Source organism: Dipodomys ordii, unplaced genomic scaffold, assembly GCF_000151885.1.
Source record: "Dipodomys ordii isolate 6190 unplaced genomic scaffold, Dord_2.0 Scaffold48, whole genome shotgun sequence".
In the NCBI taxonomy this organism is placed as follows: Eukaryota; Metazoa; Chordata; class Mammalia; order Rodentia; family Heteromyidae; genus Dipodomys; species Dipodomys ordii.
In genome coordinates, this window is record NW_012267264.1 from 8,864,498 (window position 1) to 8,890,458 (window position 25,961).

At 33.9% G+C, this 25,961-nt stretch overlaps 1 protein-coding gene across 1 annotated transcript in view; it reads left to right on the forward strand.

Moving 5' to 3' along the window:
• Asz1 (ankyrin repeat, SAM and basic leucine zipper domain containing 1) overlaps nt 1-24,726 on the forward strand; it is a 49,668-nt gene extending 24,942 nt beyond the window's left edge. The window contains exons 5-13 of the mRNA XM_013019956.1: nt 3,546-3,657; nt 4,324-4,458; nt 6,471-6,595; nt 7,275-7,350; nt 13,276-13,332; nt 14,418-14,527; nt 20,881-20,986; nt 21,729-21,842; nt 24,429-24,726. Coding sequence (XP_012875410.1) covers nt 3,546-3,657; nt 4,324-4,458; nt 6,471-6,595; nt 7,275-7,350; nt 13,276-13,332; nt 14,418-14,527; nt 20,881-20,986; nt 21,729-21,842; nt 24,429-24,581 — 988 coding nt within the window. The 3' untranslated portion in view covers nt 24,582-24,726. The remainder of the gene's footprint in view (nt 1-3,545; nt 3,658-4,323; nt 4,459-6,470; nt 6,596-7,274; nt 7,351-13,275; nt 13,333-14,417; nt 14,528-20,880; nt 20,987-21,728; nt 21,843-24,428) is intronic.
• Nucleotides 24,727-25,961: the final 1,235 nt, after the last annotated feature.

Sequence of the window (25,961 nt, forward strand, 5' to 3'; positions counted from 1 at the left end):
CTATAGGTCTGTAGGTTCATTTCTGGGTTTTCAATTCTATTCCATTGGTCCTGAGGTCTGTTCTTATGCCAGTACCAAGCTGTTTTGATTACTATGGTTTTGTAGTAGAGTTAGAAATTTGGTATTGATACTCCTCTAACACTGTTCTTTCTGTTAAGGATCGCTTTTGCTATTCCAGGTCTTTTATTGATCCATATGAATTTTTGGATTGCTTCTTCGATTTTCTTTTTTTTTCTTTTTTTAATTTATTTTATTTTATTTGTGAACATACTGTACAGAGGGGTTACAATTACATGGGCAGGATAATGTATACATTTCTTACCAAGCATTGTAGTCTCCTCCGTTGTTTACCCTTCACATCCCTTCCCAGCCTCCCCTCTTCGATTTTCTTGAAGAATGAGGTTGCAATATTGATAGGTATCGTATTGAATTTGTAGATAGCCTTGGGAAGTATTGCCATTTTCACGATGTTGACCCTTCCAATCCAGGAGCATGGGAGGTTTTTCCACTTTCTAAGTTCGATTTTGATTTCCTTTTTCAGGTTTTTAAAAGTTTTCATCATAGAGGTCCTTCACTTCTTTGGTTAAGTTAATTCCTATGTATTTTATTTTTGGTGGGGCTATTGCAAATGGAGTTGCTTTCCTGATTTCAGCTGCACTCTTCTCATTGTTGGCATACAGAAAAGCCATTGATTTTTGAGGGTTAACTTTATACCCTGCTACTTTGCCAAAGTTTTTAATCAGCTTGAGTAATTTGGGAGTGGATTCCATGGGATTCTTTAAATACAAGATTGTGTCATCTGCAAAGTGGGAGAGTTTTACTTCATCTTTCCCTATTTGGATCTCCTTTATGTTTGCATCTTGTCTTATTGCTGTAGTTAGGCATTCTAATACTAAATTGAGAGGAGAAGTAGAGAGAGTGGGCATCCTTGTCTCATTCCTGGGTTTAGAGGAAATGGCTTTAGTTTTTCAGCATTAAGTATAATGCTGGCTGTAGGTTTGTCATATACAGCCTTAATTGTATTGAGGAATGTTCCATGGATTCCTAATTTTTCCAGAGCCTTCATCATAAAGGCATATTGGATCTTGTCAAATGTTTTTTTGTATTTATTGAGATAACCATGTGATTCTTAGCTTTTTTATTTAAAAATGCTAAATAGTTTAAAAAGTCAGGCAAAGAATACATTTTATTTTCGACAATGTCAACCCTACCTCACTGCCTCCCAGTTTTTCCCTCCCATCCCACTCATAATGTGTATAGTTCATTTTCAGCAGAGTGTCCAATGAGCACTATTTCTGTATTTGTTTACTCTTTGTCCCTGCATTTCCCAAGTAGGATTATTCTTTCTTTATTTTCCTGAGTTTGATTTTCTTCTTCAGTGATTAGGATTCGGTTAAATATTGTTTGTAGTACTGATTTAGTAGTCATAAATTCTTTTACCTTTGTTTATCAAGGAAGGTTTTATTATTTTGGGGTATAAAGAATACACTATGTAGCACTAATGTAGCTTCACTGGGTACACTAATAAATATAACAGGTACTATATATACAAATGTATAATATATTTATGATGTATCTCTGGGGGTGCAAGAGGCTATTTAAGCCATAATTTCAGTCTGGGTAGAAGGGCTCTGTCCGTCAGCATTTAGCACACAGAGCCAGGGGTTAGGCCCTGGACATTGAGTACTTTGCATGCTTCAAGCTCAAGGCTTCATTGTTGGCCTGGCTTAAGGCAATAAGATTCTCTCCTGGCCCAAAGGGTGAAACAGTGTGCAGATGCCCTACTCAGTCCTTCTGTCCCCACTGCCTCCAACAGTGCTCAGCAGGGGTCCTCAAGGCTCCTTTACTTGTAGGCAAATGGAAAAGCTTCCTTTGGCATCTTAGCTACCTCTCATGGCACTTTTGCTATGGTTGTGAGTCACCCTTGTACTTCTCTACTGGCAAATACAACAGTCTCCTATGCCAATGCCTCTGCTGTTTGGCTCCACAGGAAATCCCAAGCATCCATCACTCAGACCTGCTACAGTCCCCAAGCCAACACATCTGAAGCCTTAAGCTGACAGTGTAGCTACCCCCATTTTAAACACTACTAAAATTAAATGGAATAAACAGGAATAAGGAATAAATGTGCTATAATAAAAGGAGAATTAATAACAATGTAACAAGTAGGCTGGGCACTGGTGTCTTATATCTGTAATCCTAGCTACTCCAGAGGCTGAGATCTGAGGATTGCAGTTTGAAGCCAGCCTGGACAGCTCAAAAAAGCTGGAAGTAGACCTATGGCTCAAGTGGTAGGATATTAACCTTGAACACAACAGCTTAATGATGGCACCCAGACTCTTGAGTTCAAGACCTAGTACTCATTCTCTCTCTCTCTCTCTCTCTCTCTCTCTCTCTCTCTCTCACATACACAGTGTAACAAGCATAAATCTCTATATACTAGATCTCATGGCTGCTAAATTCACAAGCCAAAATTCAGGAAGAGGTTGATTAAAATGCTACTGTAGAAAGAAATTTTAACATAAATCTCTTGGCAAAATGAGTATGTATAAACTAAGTAGGAATTTAGGTGTATTTATAATGTAATTAATATGTCTGTTTATATAATGAAAGAAAAAATTACTAAAACTTAATGTAAACTTTATAAGTTATAGAAATTACTATGGGTATTAGGTGTTGGACAAAAATAATGATTATTATCCTTAAGGAAATTACAGTCAAATTGGAAAACACTAGATAAGTTAAACAAATATATTTTGGCATGATAGCAAATATATTTTGGCATGATACCATAAAGGAGAGAATTTCTAAGATTTTGTAGCACCTCAAAGAATTTGGAGGTATATTTTGTTGGTTTCTAAAATCATCCTCAGAGGTAGATTAGATTAGCCTTTTGAAGTGAAAAATGAAAAGCCATTTCAGCCAGAATATATTCTGAAGATAGGATGCCCTGAAGAATGAAAATGTGTAATTCATGACCTAAAGATCTAAGACAATTATTAGATTGGAGTATATTTGCAGATGTTAAAATAATAGTGAATTTTTATAGGTGCAATTTGAAGTTTGTAATCTTGAAATTATTAAATTATTAAATATGAATTATGAAAATAAGGTTCACAAATGTGAAGGAAAGCCCATAGACAAGCAGTAAGACATATACAAATGATGAGAACCTAAATACACTTAACAAGGAAAGAGATAGAGTAGACTTAAATAATGGAGAGACAGTAAAATTGACAAGCATGCTGACCTGAAACAGAGAAATCCACTTGTTGATGCCATTCATTACTAATTTCCAATGTATCATGGTAACTTTTAGATAAACACATAAAGAAGCTTGCATTAAGTTAGCAATTTTGTTTCTTCACTAGAGGGTGCTGTGTAAGCATTCAGTAATTTGACAGTTATTTGCTGGAAGATTGGATTTTTAAATTACCTACTTTACTGAAAGGTTTTACTTCTTATTTTTGTGGATGGTTAAGGTCATGAAATTGAATAGTTGCTAAAAGTGGTATTAACACAAATGTTTCTTTTCTCCTCACTAGGAGACGTATGACACCAATCATGTATGCTTCTCGGTATGGTCACACTCAGGTTGTTGTACTCCTTGTTGCTCACGGAGCAGAAGTTAACGCCCAGGATGAAAATGGTTATACTGTAAGAAACATTTTTACTTCCCTTTTTATTTCTAGAACATGTAAAAAAAAACAGTAGGAATTTTTGTTTGATTTTTTTGGTGTATGGGGTGCTTCATTTTGTTTTCTTGTGTTGTGTTTGTACTGGGGCTTGAACTCATAGCCTGAGCCACAGCTCTACTTCTGGCTTTTTCTGGTTAACTGGATAAGAATCTCACAGACTATCCTCATATCTTGAGTAGCTAGAATTATAGACATGAGCCACCAGTACCCCACTTTGTTTGGTTATTATTTTTAAAAAGAGACTTAAGATGTAATAGTTTAAGAATGGTTGAAATATACTACTATTTGAACGCTAACAGCTGAAAGATTTTTTTTAATTATTTGACTCTTTTAGTCAATACACATATAGCCTGGGTATAGAACACAAATAAGAAAATATTTCAGTGACACATGGTTTATTTTGTTGCAAGCATCACTTAACTCTGTAAAACATTGGTTTTATGAAATCTCTGAGCACTGCAATCTGCATTGCAGTTACGATCTTGGAAATATGTTGACGTTATATTGTGAAATAAAGAGATTAAATAATCCCATTAATGTTGTTTTTATTCTGTTATAAATACTGTAGAAATCTTTCTAATCAGTATGTATACTCCTTTAAATTTTTCTTTTCCCCCACTCACAGGCTTTAACATGGGCAGCACGTCAGGGTCATAAAAATGTAATTTTAAAGTTGCTTGAACTTGGAGCTAATAAAATGCTACAGACCAAAGATGGAAGAACACCAAGTGAGATTGCAAAAAGAAATAAACATCTTGAGGTATCAATTGATATATCACTAAATATGTTTGTCACATTATCATGTATAAAACAGTTATTTTGTTAGAACTCACAAACATAATGATAGCATTTGGGGTAAGTATTACATACTTAAAATCTGTTTTCTTCTCACACCAGATCATGAAACCTTTATTTTGCTAATTAATTCTTCCAAGTCAGAAGCATTAATAATAATGTAGTTTAATATGAGAAGATAATAAAGTCTGTTCTTAGAAATTACATGTTAATGTACTATTTTAATAGACAAATTTTTCATATTGTTTCATATTTTTAAAAGTTAACATGTGTTGAGAAAGCTGATAAAATGTCAACTTTTGAACAAGATTTGAACACATTAAAATGCTGTTTTGTGATTTTAGTAAATATGAAATTTTTAAATTGTTTGCCGAGCGCTGGTGGCTCACACCTGTAATCCCAGCTACTCAGGACGCTGACATCTGAGGATTGTGGTTCCAAGCCAAGCTGGGCAGGCAAGTCCGTGAGACTCTTATCTCCAATAAACCACCAGAAAATCAGAAGTGGCGCTGTGCCTCAAGTGGTAGAGCACTAGCCTTGAGCAGAAGAGCTGAGGGACAGCCCCCAGGCCCAGAGTTCAAGCCCCACTACTGACAAAAAAATAAAAATTCTTTGAGCAATATTTATTCCTGTACATGTGTGAATGTAAATAATAACTTGAGTTATGATCTGCTGTAATTAAGATTTTTAAACTCAGTAATATTATTGTATATTAAATACTCCATTGGTGTAAACTTTTGGCTTGAACATTAAAGTTTTAGCCAGAGGTCTATAATTTCTAAACAAGCATTAGATATGGTATAATTATAAAATTAAGTTACTAGGTTCGAGTTTAAAACATTGAGTTTCTTCATTTTAAAGAATATAAGAACCCAGAGGGCCGGTACTGGTGGCTCATGCCTGTAATCCTAGCTACTCAGGAGGCTGAGATCTGAGGATCATGGTTCAAAGCCAACCCGGGCAGGAAAGTTTGTGAAACTCTTATCTCCAATAAACCACCAGAGAACAGGAAGTGGCGCTGTAGCTCAAGTGGTAGAGCACTAACCTTGAGCTGAATAGCTGAGGAGCAGCATTCAGGCCCAGAGTTCAAGCCCCACGACTGACCAAAAAAAAGAACCGGAGGTTTATCACATAATCATTAGGCCATGCCCCTTGAACTGAACATGAGATAACTCGCTCTAAATTTTCAACCATCTGCTAAATATGTCCACCATGTTCCAAATAAAATCAGCATTTCTAAAAGTATTTTAAAGGAGATGCTAATTACTAAATCTTCAAAAGGAAGTTGAAAGTTTTGCTTCTAAGATTTGAAAATTCAAAACTAAGAACTACTTTACTGCATTATTGAATTTGGGGTAGATGACACCTAATTTTAAATAATAAAAAAATGTGAATAGCAAAAGATATCATTTTTTTCTCTATTTAAATTTTTTTTATTGTGAAAATACCATACAGAGGGGTTACAATTACATGGGCAAGATGATGAGTCCATTTCTTATCAAGCATTGTCGCTTCCTCCTTTGTTTCCCCTTCCAATCCCAAAATATCATTTCTTAAAATCTATTTTGACAGATTAAATGACATACCTTGATTTCTTAAGCAGTGAGATTGTGAAAAAAGAATTTTACCACATTGCTTTGAAGTACACAGTTGGGATGTGTATACATTTAATCATGCTTACTACCTACCTCCTGCTTAGAAATATTCCTTATCTTTCTAAATCATTTGTTAGAGTGGTATTTCACTTTTATTTTATATATTATTGAAATTATTATAATTAATGTCTTTCATTCATTTTTGCTATTTTGAATTGGATGTATGTTTCTCTTTTCTGATTGGTCAAGGAAGCATTTATAAAAGTTTTCTCAGGGTAGTAAATTGTCAAAGCTTGTCTCACCTGTTTAGGTTTCTTTAAATGTAAGTGATAATATATAGTAATGTTAATTATACTTGAATTATTTGTGAACATTTTTTCAGATCTTCAGCTTTCTTTCTTTGACTTTAAATCCACTGGAAGGAAAACTTCAACAATTAACTAAAGAAGAAACGCTTTGTAAGCTATTGGCAGCTGATTCTGATAAAGAAAAAGATCATATATTTAGGTAACATATTTTAGTTCCAGTTGTATATGGTACGAATTTGGCAACTTAGATATGTGACGTTTTTAACTTTCACAAGCATTTTTAAATATTCAGAAACATCTAGATTTTAGGTGCTCTGTTAATCTGGAATTTTACAAAAATATTAATTTGTTTATATCATCACTAAACTTTAAACCTTTACTAGATATCAAATTTTATTTTTGAACATTGAAGATTATGGTAGTGTAGAAAGTAAAGTTCAAGAAAAAAATCTTCTCTGAACAATTGTTGTTCAGCACATGACTACAAACCATTTGCCTCCTGACACATTTAATGTTTTTACTTACTACAATTAAAGAGATTTAATGATGATATTTATTGATGAATATTTTTATTTTTTGGTTAGATTTTACTACCACTACTTTCTCTCTTTTTTGGTGTTTGCTTTGTGTTTGAGAGTAACTTGGTAACATAGCATTTGCAACAAGTATTATAAAGCCTTGGGTTTGACCCATTATGTGACAAAGAAACCTTACTTGTCTTTTTGACACAGCAATACTTCTGGTATGTAAATTTACAAATTGTACATAGACTTATTTTAATTCATTCTTAATCTCATTTTCTCTGTGAAATCTAACTATGTGTAAATGTTATTTATATATGTGTGTTCTGAAACTGACGTTGGTGTTGACAAACACAGTTCATATACAGCATTTGGAGAATTGGAAATATTTTTACATGGTCTTGGACTTGAACATATGACAGAATTGTTAAAGGTAAGATTTAATATAACTTACGATGAGTTATAACTATATTTATGTACTGGTTAAAACATAACAGTAAATATTCATGAGCAAATATATAAATGACATTCATTTTTTCAGATTTGTAATACAGCACATTATAAACTTACAATAAGCATTTAGGAATTTTTACTATAGAAATTTACATATGTTCAAATTTTGCTAGATTTGATTCACTGATAAATTCTCCTGTATGCATACCTTTTTGCCCTTTTTAAAAAATTTTATTGTAAAGGTGATGTACAGAGGAGTTACAGTGACATGATTCAGGTAATGAGTACATTTCCTTTTTTAAAATTTTTATTTATTTTTTATTGTGAAAATATTGTACAGAGGGGTTACAATTAGATGGGCAAGATAATGAGTACATTTCTTATCAAGCATTGTAGCCTCCTTTGTTTCCCCTTCCCATCCCTTCCCAGCCTCCCTCCGACCCCCCCACCCTATGCTCCCCCCCACCAAACTTGTAAAGTTCGTTTCGACATAACAACTTGCACTTCTCATTGTTACAACGGGGCCACCTGTATCCCTATTTAAACGACTTGTTTTTCCCCTTCCCCTCCACAAATTATACTGACATCAAATACAGTGAAAGCAGGGGTTATACTGTGGGGGAGGGACATACAAAGCAACAAAGAAATAATCTTATAAATACGTTAGAAACAAATGCATGAAAGTAAAAAAACCATTTGAATACATATCTTAGGGTTTATTTTCCTAACATCACCTTATCTGACCTTTTCTGCTTGACTCATACATATACTAGATATTGCAAATAAGGGAAACCATGGGACCTATGTTTCTTTGGGCTTGGCTTACTTCACTTAATATAATTTTTTCCAAGCCTTTCCATTTCCTAACAAATGGGGCAATGTCATTCTTTCTGATGGAGGCATAGAATTCCATTGTGTATATATACCACATTTTCTTGATCCATTCATCTACTGAGGGGCATCTGGTTTGGTTCCATATCTTAGCTATAATAAATAAGGCTGCAATAAACATAGATGTCCTGGTAGCTTTAGTGTGGTCTTGTTTGTGGTCATTTGGGTAAATGCCCAAAAGTGGGATTGCTGGGTCATAGGGGAGCTCTATGTGGAGTCTTTTGAGGAATCTCCATACTACTTTCCAAAGTGGTTGAACAAGTTTACACTCCCACCAACAATGAAATAAGGTTCCCTTCTGTCCACATCCCCTCCAGCATATGTTGTTATTAGAGTTCTGGATTATAGGCATTCTAACTGGGGTGAGGTGGTATCTTAATGTTGGTTTGATTTACATTTCTTTTATAGCTAGGGAGGTTGAGTATTTCTTCATGTGTCTATTGGCCATCCTTCTTTCTTCTTCAGAGAAGTTTCTCTTTAAGTCTTTAGCCCACTAATTTATTGGGCTGTTGTTTCTTTGAGGATTTGTTGTTGGGGGATTTAATTTTTTGAGTTCCAAGTATATTTTAGATATGAGACCCTTGTCCGTTGTATGGCTAGTGAAGATCTTCTTCCAATCCGTGGGCTTTCTATTGATCTTGCTAGCTATATCCTTTGCCATGCAGAAGCTCTGCAACTTCATGCAGTCCTCATTCTTCAAGGAAATAGAAGAGGCAATCCAAAAATTCATATGGAACAATAAAAGACCTCAAATAGCAAAAACGCTCCTCAACGGAAAGAACACTGCTGGAGGAATATCAATACCAAATTTCAAACTCTACTATAAAGCCATAGTAATCAAAACAGCTTGGTACTGGCACAAGAACAGACCTCAGGACCAATGGAATAGAATTGAAAACCCAGAAATGAACCTACAGACCGATAGCCATCTAATCTTCGATAAGGGAGCTAAAAAAATAGAATGGAAGAAAGACAGCCTCTTCTGTAAATGGTGCAGGCAAAATTAGTTAACTACTTGTAGAAAACTAAATCTAGATCCTTATCTATCACCCTGCACCAGAATCAACTCCAAATGGATCAAAGACCTCAAAGTCAAAGCAGACACTCTGAAAACATTACAGGATGGAATAGGAGAAACCCTAGGTCTCCTTGGCGCAGGCCGAAATTTTCTTAAGAGAGACCCGGAAACACAACAAATCAAAGAAAGGTTGTACATTTCCTTTTGATCAGTGTCATCTCCTCCCTCATTCTCTCTGAGTTTTCCCTCTCCAACTTTCATCCCTCCAAAGTTGTACACAGTAGTTCATTTCCAACATAGTGTCTAGTGTGTTTCACTGATGAATTGGCTCACCCTTTGTCCTACCATTTCTGTGCCCCTTCCCAAATCAGATAAACTTACATACAAGACAAAGGGAACAGAAATCAAAAACAGTGACAGAATGGAATAAGCCAAAAAAAAAGGAAAGGAACTGCAAACATTATAATAAAATAAATCCCTCTTCCATTTCTTGGTGTTTATATCAGTCAGCATCATTTTATATGATCTTAAGCACATAGTTATTGAGCCATTGTTATCCTCTCCTAAGAATATCCTCCTTTGTTCTTACTGTATGAATGTTTCAATTGCTGTTTAATTAATCATGTCCAGGTGTAATTTCCCTTCACTGTCTTCATTAGATTTACTTGTAGATTTATAGGCATATTCTAATTATTACAAATGAGAGAAAACATGCATCCCCTGTTTCTTTAGATCAGGCTTACTTCATTTAGTATAATTTTTTCCAAGTTTTTCCATTTCCTTAGGAATGGCACAATGTCATTCTTTCTGATGAAGCATAGAATTCCATTGTGTATATATACCACATTTTCTTGATCCATTCATCCACTGAGGGATATCTGGGTGATTCCCTATCTTGGCTAGGTAAACATTGCTGCAATGAACACGATTGTGTTGGTGGCTTTAGTGTATCCTGGTTTGTGGTCTGGTGGATAGATGTCCAGAAGTGGGATTGCTGGAAAGCTCTATGTTTAGTCTTGAGAAACCTTGATACTGCTTTCCAGAGTGGTTGAATAAGTTTACCTTCCTGCTAATGGTTCAGTAGCATTTCCATTTGGCCACATCCCTGCTAGCATCTGTTATTGTTAGTTATCTTGATGATGACCATTGTGACTGCGGTGAAGTAGAATCTCAATCTTGTTTTGATTTGCATTTCTTTTATGGCCAGAGATGTTGGTCATTTCTTCATGTGTCTATTGACCATTCTTGTTCAGAGAAGTCTCTCTTTAGCCCATTTATTAATTGGGTTGTTGTTTCTTTGAGGATTTGTTTTGGGGAGGTTTAATTTTTGAGCTCTATGTATATGTTAGATATGAGGCCCTTTTCTAATGCATAACTAATAAAGGTCTTCTACCCTTCTGTGGGCTGTTTATCTTGATAGCTATGTACTTTGCCATGCAGAAACTCTTCAGTTTGACTCAATCATATTTATCTAGGATTTCTTTCATTTGTTGTGATTCTGGGTCTTAGGAAGTTTTGACCTGTGCCAAGTAGCCTTAGTGTTTCCCCTATGCCCTCCTGTAATGTTTTCAGGTTATCTGGTCTTACATTTGAGGTCTTAGATCTATTTAGAGTTGATTCTGGTACAGGGTGATATATAAAGACCTAACTTCAGTTTGCTGAATGTGTATAGCCAATTCTGCTAGCAACATTTGTTGAAGAGGCTGTCTTCCATTCTGCATTTTTGGCTTCTTTATCAAATATTAGGTCACTGTAGGTCTGTGGGTTCATTTCTGGGTCTTCTGTTTTATTGGCCTATTCTTGTGCCAGTGCCAAGCTGTTTTATTACTATGACTTTGTAATAGAGTTTGAAACTTCTGGCTCTTCTGTTATTCTATATGAATTTGTGGATTGCTACTTCTATATCATTGAAGAATGAAATTGGGATATTGATGAGTAGTATTGCATTGGATTTGTAAATAGTATTGTCATTTTCATGATGTTAATCCTTCCAATCCAGGAACATGGGAGGTTTTCCACTTCTTTACATCTGCTTTAATTTCCTTTTTTATGTTTTTAAAGTTTTCGTCATAGAGGTCCTTCACATCTTTGATTAAGTTAATTCCCAAGCATTTTTTAGGCTATTACAGAATAAAATTTCATGTTTTTGATGGGTCAGTTTGATATAGTTTGAAATTTAGAATATTTGTAAAATATACTTTATATCAAATTTTAAAGAACTACTGTTACCTTTATGTAAGAAAATATGAATGGAAATAAGCTTATTTCCTAATTTCAGCTTTACTCTTCTCATTGTTTGCATACAGAAAAGCTAATGATTTTTGTAGGTTAATTTTATACCCTGCTACTTTGCCAAAGTTTCAGATCAGCTCATGTAACTTGAGAGAGGAATCTGTGAGGTTCTTTAAATACAGAATTATGTCATCTGCAAAGAATAATAGTTTTACTTCTTCTTTCCCTATTTGGATCCCCTTTATAATTTGCCTCTTGCCTCATTGCTCTAGCAAGGAATTTCAGTACTATATTGAAGAGAAGTGAAGAGAGCAGACATTCTTGTCTTGTTCCTGAGGAACAAGAGGAAATGTTTTTAGAGGAAATGGTTTTAACTTTTCATCATTAAATATAATGCTGGCTGTAGGTTTGTTATATACAGCCTTTATTATATTGAAGAATGTTCCATTAATTCCTAGCTTCTACAGAGCTTTGATCATAAAGGGATGTTGGATCTTGTTAAATGCTTTTTCTGCATCTGTTGAGATGATCATATGGTTCTTGTCCTTGCTCCTGTTGAGGTGTTGAATTATATTAATTGACATCTTTGCATCCCTGTATTGAATTCTGTTTGATCATAGTGCATTATTTCTTTGGTTAGTGTTGAATTCATTTGACCAGAATTTTATACAGAAGTTTTGCATCCATCTTTATCAAGGAGATGAATCTCTATAGTTCTCTTTCTTTGATGAATCTCTATCTGGTTTTGGAATGAGGGTTATGCTGGCTTCATAGAATGAGTTTGGTAGTGGTCTTTCACTTTCAATTTCATTGAAGAGTTTGAGAAGTTTTGGAATGAGTTTTTCTTTAAAGGCCTTATGGAATTTGTCTGTGAATCCACCTGGTTCCGTTGCTCTTTTTTTTCAGTGCTAATTTTGTGTAAAATGATAGAAGCCTGGTATAAGATTCTTTCTCTGAGTATTATCTGGAGTTTGTTATTTAAATATCTTTGTTTATGAAGACAATATAAAAGCTAGTATAGGGTTGTCATGAAGGTTAGCTGAAATCATATGTCAAGCATTGTTGGTGCTTTAACACATTGTGGACTTAGATTAGATGACAGTTATCAGCTTGATGAAGATGCTAAAGCAGAAAATTCACTGCTTAAGATACATTCCCCTCAGGAACACATTGGTTCTGATATTTCAGAATTTAATTTGATTTTATATCTTGGAACTTATACCTGTCTGTCTGGAGAAATCTTAAGTAAAAATTCATGTTTTTGATGGGTCAGTTTGATACAGTTTATATACTTTATGTCAAATTTAAAGAACTACTGTTACCTTTATGTAAGAAAATATGAATGGAAATAATTTTTTTGAATCTGGAAAACTAGATATGCTTATCATTTTTAGTGAATACATGCTGTCTCTCCAGTAATAAAGTTTAATAACAACAAACCCTATCACTTATAGAAAGTTGCCTTAAGAGTGGACTATGTGCAGGGCGCCAGTGGCTCACACCTGTAATCCTCGCTACTCAGGAGGCTGAGATCTGAGGATCGTGGTTCAAAGCCAGACCAGGCAGGAAAGGTTGTGAGACTCTTATCTCCAATAAACAACTCAGAAAACTGGAAGTGGTGCTGTGCTCAAGTGGTAGAGTGCTAGCCTTGAGCTGAAGAGCTGAGGGACAGTGCCCAGGCCCAGAGTTCAAGCCCCATGACTGACAAAAAAAAAAAAAAGAGTGGACTGTAACTAGTGACGTTTTTTTGTTTGTTTTCTACAGGAAAGAGATATAACTTTAAGACACCTTTTGTCCATGAAAAAAGATGAATTTACAAAGGTTAGTATCAGTTTCAAAACCTTCATATATATTCCTTGGTGTTGATTTTACTGTGAATAACTGTATCTAAAATCTTACTACAGTATCAAGTTACTTAAACACCAGAGTTGTGGATTTAGATTTTTTTAGATTGTCGTATCTTCATTTCCAAATGCTTTGTCAGACAGACTGCTGATAAATCAATTATTTTTGTAGATGTGTGCACATACATGTATCTTCCAAATAGTATGCTTTTTGTAGGTTCTAAAAATTATCAGGATTTAATATTTTGCCATTAAAAATAGCTATGGCTTTACATTTGAAATATATATTAATAGCTATGACGTATTTATTGGAGATACTTGGATAAGTGAGATAATATAAAAAGAGTCAGTAGTCTTAGCCATGTGCTAGTGGCTCATACCTATAATCTTAGCTACTCAGGTAGCTGAGATCTGAGGATCATGATTCAAAGCCAGCCCGGGGAAGGAAAGTCTGTGGAGATTCTTATCTCTACTTACCCACTAAAAAGCCTAAAGTGGACCTGTGGCTTATGTGGCAGAGTGCTAGCCTAGAGCAAAAAAAGTGAGTGCAAAGTACTGAACTCCTGAATTCAAGCCCCAGTACTGGCACAAAAGAAAAGAAAAACTGAAACATGAAACATATGAGAACCTTGAAATCTTTAATATATCTAAAAATCAAAATAAATGTACAACTTAACCAACTCTAATGTAGAAAATTTTGTGTAACACTAAAAATAAAATTCAGATCCTAAACAGAAGGATTATTTCTCACTTATCACTGATAAAATTTCAAATATTTTGAAGGAAAAACCTATTTTACTGTACTTTGGACTATTATACATTAAAATCTAATAATTCAATTCAAGACTCTATCACAGCTATTAACTATATATACCAAAAAAATTGACAATAATAACTGTATACCTAAATGTTTTGATGTAACTAGCTTTGTAATAGCAATAAAATATATGTTTAGTATATTTGTTATTTTTCCAATATTTCTTTTTTCGAGATGCAAAGTCTTAGTGGTTTTGAATTTTAAGTGTTAGCAGTCTCACTACACCTTAAAATTACTTTCATCAGAATGGAATTACAAGTAAAGATCAGCAGAAAATCCTGGCTGCTCTGAAAGAACTGGAGGTAGAAGAGATAAATTTTGGAGAGTTACCTGAAGTGGCAAAGTTGGAAATCAGGTAAAGCTATTAGTTTACATTAATATTGTTTATAACATTTTTCTTTTTTAGCTTAGTTTTAAAAATGTCTGCATCATTTGATTTGATCCCATCATTTTCCCAAGGAAAGATTTTGGAACACACTATATTCAGAAATGATTGTATTTTATAAAATTAATTTCACTAAGTAATTTTACCAAGAAAAAAACATTGCATCTTGTTAAACTTACATTAAAACATTTGTGTTTTCTTTTATTGTTACTTGCTAAATTAAGTTACGTTTTTTCCTAGTATTGCTCTTACTTTTTTTAAATCATTTTAGATGTCATATTCAAAACTTAAGAATAGCAATATTTTCACCAGGGCCAGAGTCATTATATGACAAATTTTATTATATGAACTCCATTTTCAATATTATAAATTCTTCAAGCACTGATTACTAATAATCTAACATCAGTTTCTAAAATATTTTTATAAATATATAATGGATATATTAGTAAATAGTTTATTAATCTTTTTATTGTAAAATAATTACACGCTGAGTGTTGGTAGCTCATCTCTGTGATCCTAATTACTCATGATGCTGAGATCTGAGGATATGGTTCAAAGCCAGATGAGCAGGACAGTCTGTGAGATTCTATCTACAATTACCTACCAAAGGACCAGAAGTGGAGATGTGGCTCAAGTGGTTGAGTGCCAGGCTTGAGCAAAATGCTGAGAAACAGCACCCAGGTTGGTTTGAAACCTTGGTACCTAAATAAATAAAAATTCCCTTTCAAAGAAGATAAAGTTCCATGCAATCTTAACCAGTTTCACATGTTCCTATCTTGCAGAATGTTAATATGTTAATATCAAAAGCAGAAAACTGGCACTGGGGCAATTCACAGAACCTATTCATAGTTTACCAGTTAAATAGGTACTCATTTTTATGTGTGTGTATAATGCTGTGTGATTTTTATCACATGCAGTTTCATGTAACCAAGATCACAATCAATATATCTAACATCCTTTAAGCTTCCCACACCTACCCTTTTTTTTATCAACACTCATATTTTTCTAGTACCTAACCTGTTGCCACCAAATATTGGTCTCCATCTTTATAATGATTTTATTCATGACTATTATATAAATGGAATTATATAGTATATGATATATTCTTGTGAAATTGAATTGTTTCACATAGGGTCATCAAAGTTTGTTGCATGTATCAGTCAATAGTCCTTGTTGTAGATGGGTAATACTCTGTGATGTACATACTGCACAGTTTGTTCAGCCACTTGCCCACTGAAGGACATTTTAGTATTTTTTACTAGCATCAATTAATTGTACAAGGAGGTTTCATTTTAACATGTCCATTTATGGTACAGTGTATCTTGGTGGGAACCACCTCTTCCATAGTCCTTTTCTCCCCCTTCCCAAACCAATCTTAGCAAGTTTTAGTGTACCATTTTGATGCATATACATAAAGTATTTTGACTGTGTTCGCACTCACTTTATCTTCTCCCCTCCCCTACACCCCAGACATCTGTCAACTTCCCGGTGTTTATTTTTATTAAACTACATACAAATGTAATCTTTGCCTGACTTATGTAACTTGAACCCCTTTTTTTGGCATTTTAAATTAAAATATACATGTTAATTGTTTAGAGGGGACAGAGGAGAGGGGGGTAAACTCAGGGCCTGGGTGCTGTTCCTGAGCTCTTTTGCCTAAGGCTAGCACTTGAGCTACAGCACGTCTTCAGGTTTTCTGGTAGCTTATTGGAGATAAAAGCCTCCTGGACTTTCCTGCCAGGGCTAGCTTTGAACCCTGATCCTCAGATTTCAGCCTCCTGAGTCGCTAGGATTACAGGCATGAGCCACTACCACACAGTGTTTGTGTGTGTGGGAGAGAGAGAGAGTTCAAAGGAAGAGAGAAGAGAAAGAGAGAGAGAAAAATCATATTATGTGCTCATGTAGATGTTTTGTTTATATTTTAGGCCTAGCATTCACACATTAGAGAAAACATGTGACCTATTGCACCTGGCTTCATTTAATTTGATTTCCAGATGTTTATTTTCTTGCATTTTAGCATAACTGAATTCTCTTTATGTCTTAAATAATTTTACACACACACGTGCACGCACATGAACATACCTACACATTTTCTTGATCTGTTCATCAGTTTTAGGGCATCTTGGCTGTTTCCCATCACTTGGCTATGTGAATACTGCTGCAGTGAACATGGTGATGTAGGTCCCTCCATAGATCCTGACATGCATTCCTTTTAATAAATGCCCAGTAGTGGTATTGTTAGGTTGTGGGGTAACTATTTTTAATAGGTTTTTGAATAATATCCATACTGATTTTCATAGTACTTGTACTAGTTTACATTCCCATCAGTAGTTAAGTAGCAGTAGTAGAGTCTCATTTCCCCACATTTTCACCAACATTTGTTGTTTATGTTCTTCATAATGGCCATTCTTACTGGTCTGAGGTAACATCTGTTGTTTTGATATGTAATTCCTTTTATGTCCAGGGATGTTTAACATTTCTTCATGTATTTTTTCTTTTGTTGGTTTGTTTGTGTATATGCTAGTGCTGGGACTTGAACTCAGGGTTTGTGCATTGTCCCTGAGCTGAGTTTTTTTTGCATAAGGCTAGTGCTCTACCAGGTGAGCTACAGCTCCACTTTTGGCTTTTTGGTGGTTAATTGAGTTAAGAGTCTCTTGGACTTTCCTGCTGAAGCTGACAATACTATTCTTACCTAAAATTAACCTTGTAACTGTGGTACAGATAGATTTACATATTATTTTGAAATTTAGAACAGTCTCTTGGATTATTTTAGATGATTCTGATTTCTCAAAAAGTTTACTATATAGTTTAGATTATGAATCTTCCTCTTTCTCATTCCTTAGTTACATGTCTTCATAACAGAAAGGTCTAAAATAATACCTTATATCAAGATAATGTTAGAGGTCTTAAATATTTAGATGAACTGTGAAGGATGTCAATTGTAAAGACTTTTTTAAATCAGCAAGCCTTCTTGAATATTTTCGTTCATTTTATTTTCATTATTATTTTGGTACAAGAATATTCTATGTTCTATATATGACTGACTTACAAGTTAAATTTTCTAAGTTATTTGTGTAATAACAGGGTGAATTATGGATTTCTTTATGGAATTTAACAGACTTATATACTATACAGAATCCTGAATGCTTCACTTATTAAAACTGCTGAATTTTTTGAAAAATAAAACTGGAAGGCATATATTCCAGGAATTTGACCTTCTTATTAAATCACAGACTGTTTACATGCTTTTATGGAAAAAGGTTTTACTTCCCATTTATTCAGAGTCATCCTTTAAAGAAGAAATTAGTCATTAAGTCATAAAAAAACTAACAGCAAGAAAAGTTGAATTGATTGATTATAATCTTCTGGTAATGTGGCTTCAACAATTTAGCTACTGATTTATTTTAAGCTATTTTTCTTCTGTGTGTCAATTTTTCTAAAATAATCTGTTACAAGAATGTATATACATACTACACTTACTTTTTGGTATTAGTATGCTTGAAGAATTAAAGAATGTAATTTTAAAATTATAATAACTACCTCCATTACTGATTTGAGGCATTTTGAACAGAAATAATCAATTTTCAACCATTTCTGCAAATATCTTTTGTCTGAGCTCTATGCTACCCGATATCCTCTTCTGAAATTGAAGTTCATCTAGCAACTATTTCTTTCAGAAAAAGATTTTTTTTAATCTAAGTAGATAAAAAATTTCATGAAAAGCATTTCTCTCATATCTATTATTGATAAAAATTCTCAAATTGGAAACTTTAAATATTTAGTTTCAGATAAATTGTTGACTTTGATTGTATCAGTGTAATTATTTTTCCCTTATTAAAACTACTTTGAAACTGTGTCGTTTAAAACACAATAAAGTATAAAAGGCATAATGTAAACTATCAAGTGAAGTATGATGTCAGTCGTTTACATCTATAGGAAACGTGCAAGAAATATGTACTATTAGAAAATATTCTGGCTGAAAACAATACTTTAATATCTTAAGATGGTATGAATCTTGATTTTTTTTCAGGTCCCAATTGAGCACATAGTAGCTTTATTTGTAAAACTTTTATTATATATTTAAATTTTTATCTTAATACTTGGTTTCAAAATTTCAAAATATGACCTGTTAGTTTAGCCTGCTTATATTGTGTTAGGTTTCTGTAAAAAATAACTTTTAAATCTCAGTAACTTTTTACTGTATCATGGGTGTGCTGTAGTGGCCATTCTCTTTGTTTTTCAGAGAGCAGACTAGAAGAACAGCTCCAATCTAGGACATGTACTGTACCCCTAAGTAAAGGGAAAAAAGAAATGTAGCAGTAGAACTACTCAGTGGCTCTTCAAACATGTGTTCTAATGTTACACAATCACTTCCAGTCATATTTTACTTGCCAAAGCAAGTCATATGACCAGGCCTTATGTCATTAGGGTAGGAAGTATACTGTTCTGAAAGCAAGGAACTTAGTGGTGATTAGCGTAGTTAAATGTACACACACACACACACACATTATTTAATCTAAAAATTCAGTGACAGAAAATATGTCATATAATGTATGATATGAATGATAGAGTCATGTTTTACATAACTTGCTTATTTGTATTCGGTCACAAGAGCATTTTACATTTTGGTTTCTTTAAGAACCTAATTTTGCTGTTGTCATCTCAATATGAGGTGATAAGTTTATATTCCATATTCACACATGTGCACACATGTTTCTTGATACCCTATCTAGAAGTATATACCTTTTATTGCTTGAACTCAGAGCCTGGGTGCTGTCCCTGAGCATTTTTTTTTTTTGGGTCCGGTCATGGGGCCTGAACTCTGGGCCTGGGCGCTGTCCCTCAGCTCTTCAGCTCAAGGCTAGCACTCTACCACTTGAGCCACAACGCCACTTCTGGCTTTTTTCTTTTTGCTTATGTGGTGCTGAGGAATCGAACCCAGGGCCTCATGCATGCAAGGCAAGCACTCTACCACTGAGCCACCTTCCCAGCCCCCCTGAGCATTTTTGCTCTGAGTAATGCCCTATCACTTGAGCCACAGCTCCCTTCTGGCTTTTCAGCAGTTAATTAGAGATAAGAGTCTCATAGACTTTACTGCCTGGGCTGGCTAAAAGTCACAGTCCTCAGATTTCAGGCACCTGAGTAGCTAGAATTTCAGGTATGGATGACGGACACCCAGCTTCACTTAATATGTTAATTACAATTCTCAATAGATCTTAATTTCATTGAGATCATTAAATTAAAAATTCATATGAAATTAATGAATTGCTTATTAAGTATCTTTCTTATGAACTGTCAAGTTATTCTTTATCACCTCTTATTTTGGATCTTTGTTATTCTACCAATTCTCTCTACTTCCATTTTTTGTGTTTTTTTTATTCTATACTACTCTCCAAATAAAATTTTTCCTAAAAATCTGATTTTCCCTTTTTCTATTTGAAATCCTTTATTAAATTTAGATTATGAAAAAAGTAGTTGGCACCACTGGCTCATGCCTTTAATCCTGGCTACTCAGGCTGAGACCTGAAGATCCCTGTTTGAAGCCAGCCCAGGCAGGAAAGTCCATGAAACACTCTTCTCCAATAAGGCTGGAAGTGGAGCTGTAGCTCAAGTGGTAGAGTGCTAGAGTGCTAGCCTTGAGCAGAAGAAGCTCAGGGATAGTACCCAGGGCCTGAGTTCAAGCCCAGGACTGGCAAAAAGAAAAAAGTTAATTTGTTTAATAAATGTTTACATAGAGGATCATCTCTTACTGCTTCCTCATAATTTGTATTTTAGTTAAACCTTAAAGGAATCAGCTTTCATACTTCTGTACCTACTAATTTTCCAGTCTTACCTTATCCAGCTGAAAACTTCAGCTCAGTTCAAGTATCATCTCCACAAAGTATTTTTAATTCCCCTTTCCAACCTTACTGTGTGATAGTAAATTAATTCTTCCTGAGTTTTTAACTATAAACTAATGTTAGTTACATCAGGGGTTATTGGAAAGAATTAAAATAGATGTAAATAAAGATACAAATAACTAGAATTAAATAAAGATACAAGCTAAGTCCTTCACATAGAAAATATCCAAATATTGGTTCTTTCATCTTCTTTCTTTATGTTCCTTTAAATAATAATTGAGTGTTTTTATCCATTTAAAATTTGAGATTTTCAAGATTAGAGATGTGTTTTTCTTTTATACTGAGTTGATATTTAGTTCCTTTTATATTCTAGCTGGTAGATGTTTTTGGAAAAGAAAATATTTTGTGAGTGGATTTTAGTAACTAGCCATTAAAATGAAGCAAATTGCTTTTATGTGATTTCTATTTGTCTCCTTTCTTTAGTGGTGATGAGTTTCTCAACTTTCTTCTGAAATTAAACAAACAGTGTGGCCACCTAATAACCGCTGTGCAAAATATCATTACTGAGTTACCTGTAAATTCCCAAAAGGTATTCTACAAAATTTATTTACTGAAGAAAAGTATGAATGCTGAAGAACAAACTCTTCAGATAAGTTCATGATCATTCATTAAACAGTTCTGATCTGGGGAAATTATGACAATTTTTTCAGTGTAGATATAAATAAGTAAATTTTAATAATACTACTTTACAGATTAATTTCTTGCAAAACTTAGTATTCTTACCCTCAAACAAAGGAAAATGAGTCCATTCAAAACTTAAACTGATTTATATTTTGAATTTGTCATTTGCTCTTAAGGGGGATTTAATTAAATATAAAGTGATAAGGAAACCCAAGTGAAAGTTGAAACAAAACTGTTACTAAAAAATACATTTTTGTTAAAAGAAAGTTTAAATGGTAACTTAATGAAAGCACACTTAATTTTTAGGGGTTTTCCTATGGTTTGGGTTAGCTATTTGTTATGAAAAATTTTGGAGTAATCAATTTTAAAAAACACAAATTGAATTATTACTACAAATATTATTACTGTTAATTTCAACAAGGAAAAAATTTTGTAGCTAGAACTGAAAAATACATTTAACATGTAGATTGAACTATTTACATAAAATTACTCACCTATGTTTGGTGTCAGGATTTATCCCTAAAGAAAAAAATGAATCTAATGTGCAAAGATAATATATACTCTTTGTGCATAAAAAGTTGTGAAAAGTTGTTTCTATTCTTTAAAATATTTCTATTCATAAAAATACTACCTTTTGATAATATTGACAGATAGTACTTGAATGGGCTTCTCCACGAAATTTTACTTCAGTTTGTGAGGAACTTGTTACTAACGTTGAAAATTTGAGTGAAGAAGTCTGCAAACTGAAAGACTTAATTCAGAAGGTATGTAAACATTAAAATGGAAGAGCTAAGGGAAATGCCTTGCAAAATGCTAGATAGTGAAGCAGATTTGACAAGAGTATCAAAATAAACAGTAAAGAGGGAAAAGGACAGTTTCCACGGGAAGAAATATACACTGGAAATAAACATTACTCATCATCAAAGAAATGCACACTAAAAACACTATGTGTTTTTCCTGTTTTTGATTAGCAAGTAAAAATATATCACTCGAATGATAGTCCCTAGTTAGAGTTGACTAAACAGATGTCTTCATGTGAAACTGATGGCATAACCCCTTGAATCTCCATTTGGCAAGATGAGCTGGGACCATAAAAAGAATGCTATCTTTTAACTAGTAGGTTATTGTAAAATGGTCATATGCCGTCAGTGCCATGTATTAGGGGAAAACTTAATAAACTAGGATATGCTTACTCGTTACAATAATGTGTAGCCAAGGACTTTAAAATGTTTGTGACTTCTGACCTGAACCTTAGTTTGTTAAATTTGTATAGTGTTAACCAACAATTCATTTCATATTTTCACTAATATTTAATCAAATTATTTTCTTCAGAATAACTTTTATAGATCGTTCACATTTTTTCTAATTCTAGCTATTATATGTTTAATCAAAAAGTCTTTTAAAATATTAAGCAATTTGTATAAAATCACAGTGGAAGAAAAAATTTTAAAGGGATAAATGAGCATTCAGAATTCTTGGAAAAAATAATTCCTTTCCAGTGAAGGTGGCATCTTAGAAGTTGCCTTGCATGTGACATTTATACATTGAACAGACTTTGTGAGCTCCTGCTATGTGTCAGGTACTTTTTCTACACAAGCTAGATACGGAAACTGAAGTTGCTGAAAACAAAAATATAGCACCATTCGTCTTCACTGCCTCCATGTCATCTAAAAGAATTGATGGAAAGTAGTATTGATTTTACTTAGCATATTTTTCATTGAGATCCTAGAAAATAGAGAAGGATTTGTGTATACAAAAGCTTTCTACAAAGCCTCAACTTCTAATGTAAGAAGTTTCTTAAAATATATTTACTTCATTTCTCCCAATTTGAACTGAAAGTTTAGGGGAAGAAGGAATGAAAGATAATAAGAAGCATTGTTTTAGAAACTTAACCAACTCTAAAACATAATACAATTAAATACTAAAATTATGCCTTTCTTTGCTATGGAAAGCTTTTTTTCCCCTGTGACTTTCTCTACCTAGAACTTACATATTTCTGTATAAGGATTATCTGTAAAAAAATTTTATTCTAATAATGAAATACACATTCTTTGGTCTAGAAAGTCTTAACTTTTTAGTAAGCTAATAGATTGACTTTTCTAGTTTAGTCTTAGACTTTATTTAAGGAAGAATGAAAGATTCCAAGTTTGGGAATCATGCTTGGATGCTGCCATGCTTGTTACGCTTGTGATTTTCAGAGTTTACCAATAATAATTAAAGGTTTTTAAAGAAGTATACAAGTTATCGCAGATAAGTATACACGGGTAACAGAGAGAGGGTGGGAGAGGTCAAGGCTAGCCTTTAGCACCACATTATTCTCTTTCAAACCAACACAGTGACAGCTGTTGTCAGAGAGGGTCATTCTAAATAATTGGTTAATAAAAGGAATGACTGCTCAGGATTCTGTAAATGGAGCATCAGTGTCAAAGAGGAATCTGTTGCTGAATAAAGACATTTGGAAGTTAGACCAAGAATACAGTCTTAATGAGATTGGCATTGAAGTCCAATTTTCTGTTATAAATTTAAAATTAATTTTGCAGACTTAAAATTAAATATTTACATTGTAGAATTTAGAAGTCGTTGTTCCTGCTAATGTTGGAAGTATTTATATCACCACTCCAGAACAGAATGTTTCCACTAAATTTCACTCTATAAATGTGCTTGTTTCTTTTATCTTTCAAGAATCTTTTTTCTGCTTTTTCTCCCTCTCCTGTTCCAGCCAAATAGCCACCTCTTTCTACTTTTTTCTCTTAACCCTCCTTCCCCTACATACATACTGGGGAGAGGATTCTTTAGCACAAAATTTCTGTCTGTGGGAATTGAGAAACTAAAAGCTGTTGGGTACTTTGACTTTTGAGAGTGCTACTTTTAAGAATACTTAAAGCTGGGGTGACACTTGTTTCAGCAATTCTATTTAAAGTACTAAACTTTTAGCATTAGTATCTGATCTTCCAATTTTTGCTAAATTTCCTCTATTGTATGCTTGCTGTAAGAGTAGCTCATTCTTTTGTAAAACATTAATTGATATTTAATACAGAAAAGAAGAAATACCAATTATTGGTCTTAGAATAAAAGGTTTAAACTGACTACATGAAAGGATCTTCACCTCAGTTACATAAAAACACTTTTAAATTGTGATAATCTGTGAAACATATGTAAAACTAATAATTTGTAATAATGGCATGCTGGTAAAAAGCTATCTTTCAAGACATGTATTCTCTTTAAATCTCCCACAAGAATCTAAATTACTTCTACCTAAACTAAATGAACTAATATAGGACTTTTTCCTAAGGTGTTTTCATTTTCAATATATTATACATTAACTCTTTTTCTCTTTTCCTTAATATCAGCTGCAAAATGAACGTGAAAATGATCCAACTCATATACCATTAATGGAAGAAGTATCTACATGGAAGAGTAGAGTTCTGAAGTGGACCGCTATTACTGTGTGCGGATTTGGGCTGTTTCTTTTTATTTGCAAGCTAACTTTCCAGAGAAAATAACCCAAATATTTGTTTTAAGTTATATGTTCATCTTATTCAAACTACCCTACCATCGCTTTTAATCATTTTGGCACAAAGTAACTTTATTTCTTTGCCTATACTTTAAAAGAAAAATTATGATAACATAAAGCACAGTTTATCTTTAGGAAGTGATTTGTCAGTTTGAGTTATCAATAGTTTGTTATGTTTTATGTTAATGTCAATCAAGAAGTAAATTACATAATACTTTAATGTGAGCAGATGACTGGATAACATTCAAAATAAAACCTGATATTCTTTATATTCTAAGAAGTGAGTTTATTTGTCACAAAGATTCTATTTTTTTTTTTTTTTTGCCAGTCATGGGCCTGAATTCTGGGTCTGGGCGCTGTCCTTCAGCTCTTCAGCTCAAGGCTAGCGCTCTACCACTGGAGCCACAGCGCCACTTCCGCTTTTTCTGTTTATGTGGTACTGAGGAATCGAACCCAGGGTCTCATGCTTGCAAAGCATGCACTCTACCGCTGATCTACCTTCCCAGCCCTGTCACAAAGATTCTTACCGAATATGTAAACGACTCTTCTTCGCTACCCTTTCTGGTCAACGATGGGAATGGCAAGGAGGCAACTACTATCCTTAAGAGGGTTATCTTGTATCTTGCCCCCTTTCTCAATTGTTCTGGCCACTCTGAGGTGAACAGCTTTTCCCTGCCATGGGATTTGCCTTGAACTGAGATCCCTGAAACTGAGCAAAATCAACCTTTTTTTTCCCTTTAAGTTGCTTTTCTTAGGTATTTTTTCACAGTGATGATAAGTTAATTGATATAGAAGATGGGTATTGGAAGTAATTAGTAATGAATCCAAACCTAAGACTATACCTGACTATAAATTGGACCCTTTTGGACTGGTTTGTGGGAGGAATTTGGAAAAGTTAGGAGAAATTGGCTGGAAAATGCTTAGCATGGCGTTAATTGGAGATTCTAGTGAGAGCTCAGAAGATCAGATTGCCAAAAGAATTGTAGACAGTAAAAACTTCCTGAGGTTTTCTGTGGAAATGAGCACCCTTTCAAGAACTGGACTAGATGCCGTTGTATTGAATGTGGTAAATAACTTGCCTACATATCTATGGTCTAAGACAATATGTGGGGCTGAATTTTAAAGGTTATGGCTTAGTTTGCTAAAGCTGCACAGCACCTGAGCTATGGGTATTACTGGATGCTTTTAGCCAAATTTGCTGAAAATTGTAAGCAAAAAGTAGAGCAGAAAGATTTTTAAAACTTGTAGTCTGGAAAAGTGCAGATACCACCCATTACAGGTTTGGGGTATAAAATATAATCGCATTTGAAAGGCTTTCTCTTAAGTGCATCTGGGTACAGTGCTCACAAAGGGCCCTTTCTAAGGAATG